At 34.8% G+C, this 13039-nt stretch overlaps 1 protein-coding gene across 1 annotated transcript; it reads left to right on the top strand.

Annotated features, from left to right (window-relative positions):
- The first annotated feature begins 41 nt into the window (after positions 1-41).
- LOC117336343 (thioredoxin-like protein 4A) lies at positions 42-3342 on the top strand. The gene is made up of 2 exons (XM_033896838.1): positions 42-158; positions 1430-3342. Exon 2 carries the CDS (start codon positions 1455-1457, stop codon positions 1881-1883), a length of 429 nt encoding a protein of 142 aa, XP_033752729.1. The 5' UTR covers positions 42-158; positions 1430-1454; the 3' UTR covers positions 1884-3342.
- Positions 3343-13039: the final 9697 nt, after the last annotated feature.

The raw sequence follows: 13039 nt of genomic DNA on the forward strand, positions 1-13039 counted from the left end.
TTAGTTCTTCTACATTACAAGCCTCTAAAACACCAAGACAGTATTTCCGGTGAACGAAACAACGACGAACGATTAGAAACAGGCTGGAGAAAAATTCCGTGAAGCGTTCAGTCTGTGACTGTCCCTGAGAGTAAAGGACACTCGTAATAACTTTATAGGTAATGGATTATTTCTGTTGACTCGACGGAATCACAGATCAAGGGAAAATTAATGAATGATTACCCGAAATCGGAATAAAACAACCGGTCACTGTCAGCCATGGACTGATTTAAGTGATTGAATTAGAATTATCCTCGATGCATGTATATGTACTAGATCTATATACGAATTATCAGAAACAAGTGCCTATGCACAGACGATGACTATTTCGTACAAGACTTATAATTTCGTACATTTACGATATCGTATGCGTACATCTAACAATTTTAACACATGGGAGAATATTTTAAAAGGTGTTGTAGTCAGTTTTTTTTATTTTACATGTTAAAATTATATAAACCCCAAACGTCTGGTACTATAACAATGTATCAGACTCCAAGGTTACTGTAGCCTAGCTCAGAGGATTATGAGTACTAGTTGTACAACCTACTTGTTACTTACAGCATACTCTCAATGTACCTCAATTAACTTTATCTGACATATGCAATACAATTTAGCCCACCAACAAGCTTAAGCCAGGTGCCATCAGGCGTGTAGCCAGACTTAAATGGAAGTGGAATCCCGAACGGAAGGAAGGACGTAGGCTTTTTTACCGAACCAGGGGGACAGCACAAGAGAGGGGCAGAATCCCCATTAGGGGATCCCCATCTCATTAGGGGGGTCTCTAGACACCTGGAGACGTTTGGATACAGATAAGGTTCCTTGATTGCATTTATTAGTTGGACGCGGGCCTGGCCTGTTACACGTATTTATATAATCTAGACACCGATAAATAGGCCTACCTTGCAAGTTCGCATAGAGTTTGACAGGAAACCATCCACAGGAATATCAATATTTTCATGTGATATTATCAAAATAACAGATTCTTGAAACAATGAAGTGAAAAATTGCTATTCTGGCAAAATGATGTGGAAGCCTGGGCGTACTGGCGTACGTCTGGCTACGCGCCTGGCCATGACAGCTATGAAATTTGTCCCTTCACTGGTTATAACCCTTTCACCCCTACTGACCATATTGGACTTCAAATTATGATTGAATGGAATAGTCCACTAAAGTTTCTTAGGGTTGAAAAGGTTAATAAGACAGTCTATAATTGATAGATAATTGAAAAAGCAATTAATTTACCACTTGATTTTCAGGTCATTATTTCACTCTTAACACGCACTAATCTCTAAATCAGTTATCATATATCACTAATAATTTGCTATTTATAGTTTTGTTTTGCATGTATTTATTATTAATATTTGGAACATAACTTTGAATGTTTCAGGAAGGTTAATTAAAGAATAAGGAAGATGTCTTACATGCTGCAACATCTGCACAATGGCTGGCAAGTGGACCAGGCCATTCTAGCGGAGGAGGACCGAGTTGTTGTGATCAGGTTCGGCCACGATTGGGACCCTTCATGTATGGTGATGGACGAAACACTGTACAAGTGTGCCGAAAAAATGAAGAACTTCGCTGTAGTTTACCTAGTGGACATCACAAAGGTTCCAGACTTTAACAAGATGTACGAGTTGTACGATCCTTGCACCATTATGTTTTTCTACAGGAACAAACACATCATGATAGACTTGGGCACTGGTAACAACAACAAGATTAACTGGTCCATGGAGGACGTCCAAGAATTTATTGACATTGTGGAAACGGTGTTCCGAGGTGCTAGAAAGGGACGTGGTCTGGTGGTGTCTCCGAAAGATTACTCCACGAAATATAGATACTGAACGGTGTTGTTTGTGGTATATATTCATGGCGGTCTCTAATGTTCTCGTGTGTGGGACAGCAGTGTTGTGGGTTTTGTTTGTTGGGGAACGAAGAATTCTCTATGGAAGATAGGGATGAATCTACAGCATCATCACCTGTTTCATACAGTGTCGGATATGCAACAGCCTCTGTACCAAAATAAGAAAAATGATATCATGTACCTTATTCTTTTATCGGGTTCGTACCAGTTGTTCCGCTACTCATAATGGAACCTATGGTACCATCAGAACCAGACACGTTTGCATGATTCATTTCCTGAAGCATTGCGCTTGGAACCAAGATCGCCATATTGTGTTGCTTCAGTCATCAAAATAATTATGTACGTTTTGTTAGAAGCGAGAAGAGAAATCTTCATTTGCGATTAAATGGTATAAATCATGCATGTTTATATATGACAGAACTATTCAGGAATTGATTTTACATCCATTACGTTGTAAAAAGAATAATAATTGCTTTTTATGTTTGAAACGTACACTTGTAAAGACGGACACCATTTTGGGAACTCGTTTGAGATTCAGTTGCATTCCATTATATGGTAAACACCGTACCTATTCAGTAAAACTGGTACAAACCAAATACAGGAACGCACAGGTAATTTGTAAAAAACTGAAAGCTATATAATATGGTTATAAATGAAGTATCAGAAAACTGAACACTTTGAACACTATATATGTATATTTTAATGGCACTTTCTATATATGGTTATGATGATTTATGGAGCAAATATAACCAATATCAACTGAGGTCGGAGGCTCATAAATTATTACATCAGTTGAAACAAAGTACCACAACTGTAACCCATGCCATTAAAGTTGCATCTTATTCCATGATATTCATCACAGCATCATAAATTCTGCATCTTTGATAAGACATTGCATCGCGCATAACTTGATGGAATGTGCCAGACAAATCTGATTGGCTGAAATTATGCAATTTCACCGGACACTTGCATGAGCGTGCAATACAATGTTTTATCACTGTCGCAGAGTGCACTTCAATGTAAAATTGAATAACATATCGGATGTAGACCAGTCAATTAAAAATATAATGCGTAACTGTATACATCATACATGTACATGTAATAACAAACTTATCTTTACTATAAAATCTACTTTAGCAGAAAATAGTTTCAGTCATAAAGGATGTCTCGGACCTTGAAATTGCATTACAAAATTTTGTTGGATTATTGATATATAAACTAGTTTCAAACATTATTCAACTTGACCAACACTCAAAAGTAGATATATTGATTCATTAAATTTGGATGTTCCAATTAACATTATAGGCATTTATACAAAAAGAAATTTGTGAATGTGTTCCTTTGGTATCTCATAGATTTGTATTGATATTTTGCAATGTTATATCGTAAAGGCAAATGTCAACAATTTTTTTTTATTAAAATATGTAGTAAAACATTTATTTGGTTTTTGTTTTTCTCTACTCAAGAATATTAATTTAACCATATGTAATATCCATATACATGGTTTCTTGAAAATTCTAAACTTTCTCATTGTGCAAACCCACAGCTTACAGCCTCACTTTGCAAACTAATAACAGATGCTGCAAATATGCATATCAAAACCCAATGTCATGTAGACTGTACATTTACTATGTTAAGAAATTATATTACTGATTTCAGACAGTAAATTACATACAATAACATTTTAGAGTAGAGAAGTGATGAAATTGAATAGTGATGAAATTCAATATGTTAATGAATATAGTCTTATAATCTGTCATGTTTGCAAATGTGAGGCAGACATACATATCAGCTAGTTTAATGTGCTTTCTACAAATAGATTGCCTAACCAAGAAACAATTCAACAAATCACTGAAAATATGATAATTCGGTGACTAATATGCATGAAAGCAAGGACACTCTAGTCTCAATAATCCTACCCCATATCTGGTCTCAATAATCCTACCCCATATCTGGTCTCAATAATCCTACCCCATATCTGGTCTGGATAATCCTACCCTGTATCTGGTCTCGATAAGCTTACCCTATATCTGGTCTCAATAATCCTACCCCATATCTGGTCCCAATAATCCTACCCCATATCTGGTCTCAATAATCCTACCCCATATCTGGTCCCAATAATCCTACCCTGTATCTGATCTTAACAATCCTATCCTCTATCTGGTCTGGATGATCCTACCCCATTTCTGGTCTCAATAATCCTACCCCATATCTGGTCTCAATAATCCTACCCCATATCTGGTCCCAATAATCCTACCCTGTATCTGATCTTAACAATCCTATCCTATATCTGGTCTGGATGATCCTACCCCATTTCTGGTCTCGACAATCCTACCCCATATCTGGTCCGGATAATCCTACCCCATATCTTGTCTGGATAATCTTACCCCATATATGGTCTGGATAATCCTACCCCATCTCTGGTCTGGATAATCCTACCCCATCTCTGGTCTGGATAATCCTACCCCATCTCTGGTCTGGATAATCCTACCCAATCTCTGGTCTGGATAACCCTACCCTGTATCTGGTCTCAATAATCCCACCCCATATCTGGTCTCAATAATCCTACCCTGTATTTGGTCTCAATAATCCTACCCCATATCTCATCTTGATAATTCTACCCCATATCTGGTCTCAATAATCCTATCCTATATCTGGTCCCAATAATCCTACCCTGTATCTGATCTCGATAATCCGACCCTGTATCTTGTCTCAATAATCCTACCCCATATCTGGTCTGGATAATCCTACCCTGTATCTGGTCTCAATAATCCTACCCCATATCTGGTCTGGATGATCCTACCCTGTATCTGGTCTCAATAATCCTACCCCATCTCTGGTCCCGATAATCCTACCCCATATCAGGTCTTGATAATCTACCCAATAATCGGTCTCAATAGCCCTACCCTATATCACAGGGACTTGAGAATTAGTTACAGTCTACATGTATTTGGGCTTCCTCTGTGTGTATAGCACATTTTCAGAAGTTTTGGTGGGCTAGATTAAAATTCAGTAAAAATGACACCCCGGTGAACACATGAAATACATGTAGACTATAACTAATTCTCAAGTCCCTGTGCCCCATATCTGGTCGCAATAATGCTACATGTTTCTCAGTTTCCCGAGAAACACAAATAGATTTCGTTATCTTGCTGCAATTTGTTTTTAGTTTGTTTATTGGGTTTATCGCCCCATGAACAACAAAGGTCATTTTGAGACAGGGTCTGCTTGTAGTAGTTTGTGATTACCTCACTGAACAATATACGAAAGGCCCGCCGCATACCATCCAGAGCAGTTACGTTTAAGTGCCTTGCCACTAAAAATAGCAAAGACCAGACCGTTTCACAGCTTCCTGAAAAATAAAAACCTATGTGGTTATCTTACTACAATTTGTTTATTTGCTGGGTTTATCGCCCCGTGAACAAGCGGGGTCTCCTTGTAGTAGTTGGTGACTACCTCACTGAAAAACATACAGAAAGTCTCTGCATGTAATCCAGAGCAAATAGGGTAAAGTGTCTTGTCTCAAGATGCAACAAAGCCGGCCTGTTTCTCAGCTTCCTGAGAAACTCAAACTGACACAGTAGGGACTGTCGACCACGCACATCGGACCTTCAACTGAGGTTACTGCAATATTTCAGTGAATATTGTATGTATGGATTTCAAATGTAAGAATAAATGTGCTAACAAAAATGAAGGTTTTCTTTTTTGGAATCTTCATGTTTGGAGGTGTCATACATGGGAGTTGGTTACCTTCTCTATATTATAACAACCAGAAGCGGGTGTTTTTTGAAAAAGCGCTTTATAATCAATTCCAATGTTGTATCGGTGCATAGTTACAGTAAAATAGATAAGGTGAAAAGAGATGTAACATTGATGGGGTTAAAAATGTTACATGTGAAGTCATTCATTGAGTCTTTGAAGCTAACATAGTTAAGGAGACTTTATACAAGTTCAAGTTAATGGCAATTAATTCTTAGAACTTTTGTTGATGATCATATTATGGCTAATTGTGGAACGGAATATGTTTCTATATATCACAATAGCTAAAAATCTATTCGTGAAAGATGTCTTTCAAGCATGGATAAATCTATCAAATATAAACACTATCTATCTCAATCCCCAGATATGTCGGCTAAAACACCAGTTTGGTATAACAAAGTAATTAAAGTAGATAATCAGAGTATTTTTTTACATTACAATTGGTACAATAAAGGAATTGTTGTAATTAGCGACTTAATAAATAAGAACACTAATTTGTTCTACTCTTTTGAAGAATTTCAACAGGTCTTTGAGATAAATACAAACATCCTTAAATATCAAGGACTTATTTCAGCTATTCGAAGACATATTCAGAAACAGAAATTATCATCTACTATCTACCCATTTATACCAATTTATATGGAAATTCTTTTTCACAGTAAAAAAGGGACAAAAGACTTTCATTATTTACTCAGTAAAAATAATACAATATCCACTGGAAGAAAAAAATGGGATGATATCTTCACCTTTGATAATGAAACATGGAGTAAAAATATACAAAATGCCATTTTATATTACCAAAAATTCAAAATAACAGTGGTTTTAATATAGAATTAATCAGCGCATCTTGACAACAAATTCATTTTCATTTCAGGCAGGAATGAATTGTAGCAGAAAGTCTATTGTTACTTGTGCAAAACTGACATTGAAACACTTTGGGAATGTGATAAGGTGCAATTAAGTTATATGTTACAAAATTTTGAGTTTCTATTAGATGCTTTAATGATACCTTTCACTTATAATAAGGAAACTTTTATTTTTGGATTATATAATCGAGATGGAGTAAGAACATCAATAGACAGTACAACATCATTTTGATTATTAAACAATATATTTATTCAGCAAGATGTCTACAAAGTAATTTATCTGTGACTGGTCTTAATAAAACTATTAAAGATCACTATGTGACACAAAAATAGATTGCCACAGGTAAAGGGGACATATATAAGGAATATTTTCAAAATGATTGGAAAAATGGCAAAAATTACTTCATATCTCCTAGATCTTCAATTTGCTGACTACTATTCTTAGATTCTTGTTTACCGGTATACTTTGTAATATTATATGTAACCATAGTTAACACATAAGATTTCCAAATAAAATCATCACTGCAATCATATATGGAGACACTTGCTGATGACAACACATGTTTAAACCTTTCTTGTCTTTCCCTTGCCAGTCCTCACTCATTCATATAATACAGTAAAGCTTGTCTGAGTCGGAGCTTGTCTTACCAGAAATTCTGTTCTGTCTATTCTGAGGGGCATCTGGGTTAGACGGACCATACTGTAAATATTTGACTTTCTGATATCTCTCTCTCCCTCTGTTTCGTTACTTATTTCTTTTTTCTTTATCCTTATGTTTTTTTCTCTTTGCTTAACATTTTCTTTTCTGCTTTCTTCCTTTCTTTAAATACAGTGTACAAGTAATATTTGGAAAATTCATCAAAGATAATCAATGATTTTATGAATGTAAAGTAAGGTGTGTGTGTATGTGTGTTAGATCTTCTGCAATTTTATGATACTGTAATAATAATTATTACTTCTGAGTATAATTGTATACTATGTACTTTACACTGAATGAAAACCTCTGAAAAATAAAACAAATACAAGAAGAAGAAAAAAAGATGTTACAAATTAAAATTAGACAATTTCATTAACTTTAGTTCCTGACCCAAAGTACCTGTGGTCTGGGTCAGAGCTATCTAGTTGCAGATGGTTACATTTGGTCAAGCTGAAATTGAGATGCAAATCATTCAAATATTTGTTGAGTCTGTTAATATCCTGCTGGATAACATTTTGATCACTAAGGGAGTCAAATGTTGATGAAATTTTAGTGTCGTCAGCAAATAAGCTGTATTTCTGACAACATCGGGTAAGTCATTGATGTAAATTTAAAATAAAAATAGTGTAGGCCTAAGAACACTTCCTTGGAGGATTCCACTTCTGACTCTAAATCCAACCAGATGTTACAAAAAGTCGTGTTGGTAATCAGCGAACAAGTTGTTTCGTACCATGTGGTCCATATTTTCGTCTTTTCCAATCTTCTCCATCACATTTGAGACCACAGATGTTAGGCTTATTGGCCTGTAGTTTTCTGACGATTCTTGAGATCCTTTTTAATGAAAAGTTTCACATCTGCAATTTTCCAGTTTAAGCTTCTCAGGGGCGATTTCTCCATTCATTTTTTTTAATTAGTTTTGTAAATGGTTCCGCAATAGCTTCTGCAACAAACTTCAGTTTAACTGGTGGGATATTGTCCGAGCCACAAGAATTAGGTTTTAGGTTTTTGAGGATTTTGTACACCTTGAATTTTTCAACGTTAACCTGGCCGAGCTTGGGATTGGTGTGCTGCCTAAATTCGGGGATTTGTTCTAAATTCTGCTCTGTGAAGATACTCGCCTGGATAAAAGCCTGTTGAGTAAAGTTGCTTTACAGTGACTTTCTGTAACTATGTTACCTTTGTCATCCTTTGAATTACCTACTTTCTCATTAGGTTTGGTTTTTGACCGGACATATTTCCAGGAAGATCTGTTGTCTATTTTGATGTTATCAGCCGAATGCTTGCCAAAAAGCTGGGTTTTTTTTGTTTTTTTTTTTGTTTTTATTTGCTTTTTACCTCTTCTCTTTTAAGTATCATAATTCTCAAATTTTAAGTGTTTCGTTTTCCCCTTAATCTTCTCTTCTACCTTACAAAGGTACAAAACGTTTTCAGTCATTCATGTGGCTCTACATCCTGGTCGTTGCTTTGCTCACTGGTATACTTAGCTCAAGTATCTGCAAAACAACTCCGGGCTTCCAGTAGACACTTAAACCGTTTTCAAGAGTGTCCTCTCAGTTTTGCTGGCTAAGATTGATTGCTTAATTTATAATGCCCATTTTAAAAATTCTCAGTTGAACGTGATGTACTTGTTGTGAAACATGCGTCAAGCTCGAAGTACAGTTGAGTGTAAGCTAACCTTTACACCTAGTGCACTAGTAGTGCACTACGTTTAAACTAGTAGTGCACTACATTTAAACTACAGGTAAACTAGTAGTGCACTACACCCTAAGAGGTGATGAACAGCAAAACCCCCATACAGGTAATGGGCAGTACCCAAGGCTACCTGTGATTTTTACCTGTACTGTATGTATAAGGCTATCTAGCAGTTATATTCGAAGAGTTATTAAAAAGGTTTTAGAAATTTAGTTTGATATTATATTTCAAACTTTCTATTCTTGTAAATTATACACTGTAACTATACATATATACAGAGACCTATATACTAAATTAGTATATATAGGTCTCTGATATATATAAGTTAAGACATATTTACTTTATAAATTCTTTCACTAAGTTAAATTGTTCAGGTCAAGTTTCATTTATCTTTTGGTACTTTATATTTTGCATTGATTGATCAGTTATATATTTCTCATGTTTAATTCCAGTAATTTTGTTTTCATCACATGAAAATATACATAATAAACATTTGAAAACAATTATCGTTACTTGAACATTTTCAATTTGATACATTTAATTTATATTGTAGCTTAATTTCATATTAAATTAGGCATTAGGCATTCTTGATGTGATATTATGCTTATTAAAACCTTATTCAGCTCATAATATATGTTGTACATTCTATGTGTATAAACCTGAACACATAAATAAACTAATAAACATGGATTTAACATGTAAAGAAAGTGATTCTTTGAATGTACTGGTAATTTAGTGATCATAACCTGTACAGTTCTACATCTTTATTTCAAGTTTATAAAAGGTATATGTTACTTGTATTACACCTTCCATCTTCCTTTACTGAAATAGTTGAAATTTCTGTACCCGTGTGTAGGTATCTAATACTTTGAAGATCTAACATATTGGATCTGATTCCAGGTACATGTATCAGTTACAGGTAACACAGAATGAGATAATGGCCTGAGGGAACATTAAATGTCATTTTTGTTATGAAATACATATACTTGCAAACTTGGGGAGGGGGAGGGCAACAGTTTTAAGCTTATATAACACACATACATATAAATGTTCATGTATCTGGAGCTGTACTTGTCATACAACACTTGAATTATACATCACTTGTATTTGTAATTTCATAATTTTCTTCTATAAAGTTACCTGCTAACAAATATATCATATACACATGTGGATCATGTGGACCTTAAGCCAAAGTTTTTCTACAGTTCACGCTAACATGTTTTTTGCAATATTGTGTTTAAAAACAAAATTTTGGGATTATACATTTTGATCAGCATTTAAGTGTTTCCCTATTGCATTAACAAAATGATTAATTGTTCTTTACCTTAAAATGTATAACTGATGGGGATTTTACCTCTTCTTGTAATTAAAGAAAATCAGCACATATAAACTATATTTATTGAATATCTTTATTATGAAGAAAAATGTATATACATTTTTTTTGATGATTTGCAAAAAAACAGAAAACCTAAAAATTTTTGAAAAACATCCACAGGTAGATATTATACATGTGTAGTGTAAGATGCTAATTACAGGTAGGTAAGGCAGAGGAGCCTTGCACTGCATGCTATAAATGGACCCCTGGGGGGGGGGGGGGGTAATTGGGGATTTGACAAAACTATATAGCCATGTATAGCCATGTGTTAAAACAGGCACACCTTAAGACTGATCCTCATCTGATACATATATATATAGGTAAGGTGTTATGGAGGTCCATAAGGTTGTGGTAAGGTGGGGTTTGGGCCCTAGGGCCCAGGTGGCCGTGACAACAGGCATGTCCTGAGAGTACTAGTACCAATTATATATACAGGTACCTGTACATAACTTGTGTAGATATTATATGTCTCTTGCAGAACATAAAGGAGAATAAATGAAACTTCTGATTCTTGATTATGTACTATGAAATGATTTCATGGTTGAATTAACAGATATTAGTGAAGTAACAATACATTGAATCTAAAAATATGTACTTGGGGGGGGAAATCTACAAACAGTCATCAAGGCCTAAGGTAGAATTAATCCTTAATATAAAATGTAGATTAATTACATCTAAAATAAAATAAATGAAAAGCATCAAAATTTTGAAATCAGAAAGATAAACCTTAATTTTACACTATGATGAAATCTTTAAAAAAAAATTAATGATAAAAAACCCACTACAAATCCAATTAATAGAGTCTTAATTCGTCTTGTGCAATATATCATATAAGAACTGCAGCCAATTTTATTTCGAGTTAATATTAGATAAAATTTCATCAACATTTAAATATACCTGGTAAAGTCAGGATGACAGATATAAGACAGTCAATTTACAAAGGTCTGTATATGTAACAACTACAGGTATCTAACACAGGTGTCCAGTGGCACTGTCCATTTTTTTACCTGTATAGGGGGATTTTTGGTCACATCTGACTGGGCGTAGTGCACTACTAGTTTACCTGTAGTTTAAATGTAGTGCACTACTAGTTTAAACGTAGTGCACTAGGAGTGCACTAGGGTGTAAAGGTTAGCTTACACTCAACTGTATATAGATCTATGATCACTGTTACCTTTAAGGTGGACTAAAAGACTCAGTTTCAATAGCACATAGGTCATTGCATAAAACTAAGTCTGAAATTGAGTTCTATATTTGGCTAATTCATGTTGGCTGATCAACAAATTGATGCATAAAGTTGTCATTGGCTATGTCGGGAAATAGACTTGACTGTTTGGACTCCTGTATATACATGTATATAAACTGGAGTAGAATCCTGTCAGTACTACCAGATTTTATCTCGACGGTCACATTTTTCCAAATACGAGGTCTGAATATCGATCCGTGGGACGATGTATTATTTTTAAGATATTTAAGTACTCCTTGTCCATGAAAGTGTTTGGGGTCATCCTTGAATTGTTTGTAGTCATCGATTCTATTAACTATATTTCACTGTCTGCTTTTATTTTTCACATATCGCATATGTGCTGAAAATGATAGTTTTTCGGCATAGCCGTCTAATTTTGTTTTGGCCCCGGATATGACGCGACAGGTGGCGTTTCTGGTCAAGATGAAGTAGTGATTGGTCAATGTAGCGGTCAATGCAAAATGCAGATATACAGTTAAAAACGAAACAAAGTTAAAGGGACCTCACGGTAAACCAATATTTATTTTGTATTTTCTATCATATTATTGGGTATATCTTTTAAAAAAATAACCTTCTGAACAATAACCATTTGAATTTGATGATGTATGTACATAAAAACATCAATTATCAATTATTAAAAGGTTATCACTCTGAATATGCAAATTTTGTGACATATACGATAAACGCATGCCCACAACAAACTAAAACACATGGAAGCAAAAATGGCTTCCAATGTGAATCGACTGCGGTTGGAAACGATAACAGCTTCCGCAATGAAGAGAATAATAGGAAAATGGGTCAAACACAATCCTAGAATTAAACTTGGGAAGCAGTACAATAGATTGTAACAGTTCAACATGAAAACAGCAGTAATACGGACGCCGCTCGTATTCTGCTTGATTGTTTGATAGTAGGTCATGACAATCTCGCTAATATTTACACAAACTCTGTAATATTAACACATAAACGGTAATAGTTCCACAAGCTCGGTAATATTTACACAGTCTGTACCAGTACATCGCTACTGTCACTATACTATATGAACAGTGTTTACACTTATTTACACATAAATATGTGTGCCGTAATATATACAGAATGTGTTATTTAACATTTAAACCACTGTATAATATCGTTATCCAACTAACCCAGATGGAATATAGATATCGCCTTGTAAACTATCGTCTGTTTGTGTTGCCACGATTTCAAAACAGTCACGTAATGATTTAAAAATAATTTCCGCGCTAAATTAAGAGGGGGATTCCCAACTAAATCGATTGGTCAAGCAACGTTTTTACCGTGATGTCCCTTTTAAATTGAATGCAAGCTGAATAAGTGGATGCATCCATTCAAATGACACATTTGCAGTCCTATTATCACCAAAAATGATTCAAACTGATATAATTTTGGTATCCGTGCTGAAACTGCGCATTTATTAATTAAAATGTAGTTCATTAATTTATTTCACCAGTAGTTTTACATTATAACCACCAGCATTAAAACT

This window comes from Pecten maximus, chromosome 10 (assembly GCF_902652985.1).
Source record: "Pecten maximus chromosome 10, xPecMax1.1, whole genome shotgun sequence".
In the NCBI taxonomy this organism is placed as follows: Eukaryota; Metazoa; Mollusca; class Bivalvia; order Pectinida; family Pectinidae; genus Pecten; species Pecten maximus.

Coding starts and splice junctions, on each gene's coding strand:
- LOC117336343 (XM_033896838.1), top strand. CDS start 1,455: ATGTCTTACATGCTGCAACATCTGCACAATGGCTGGCAAGTGGACCAG.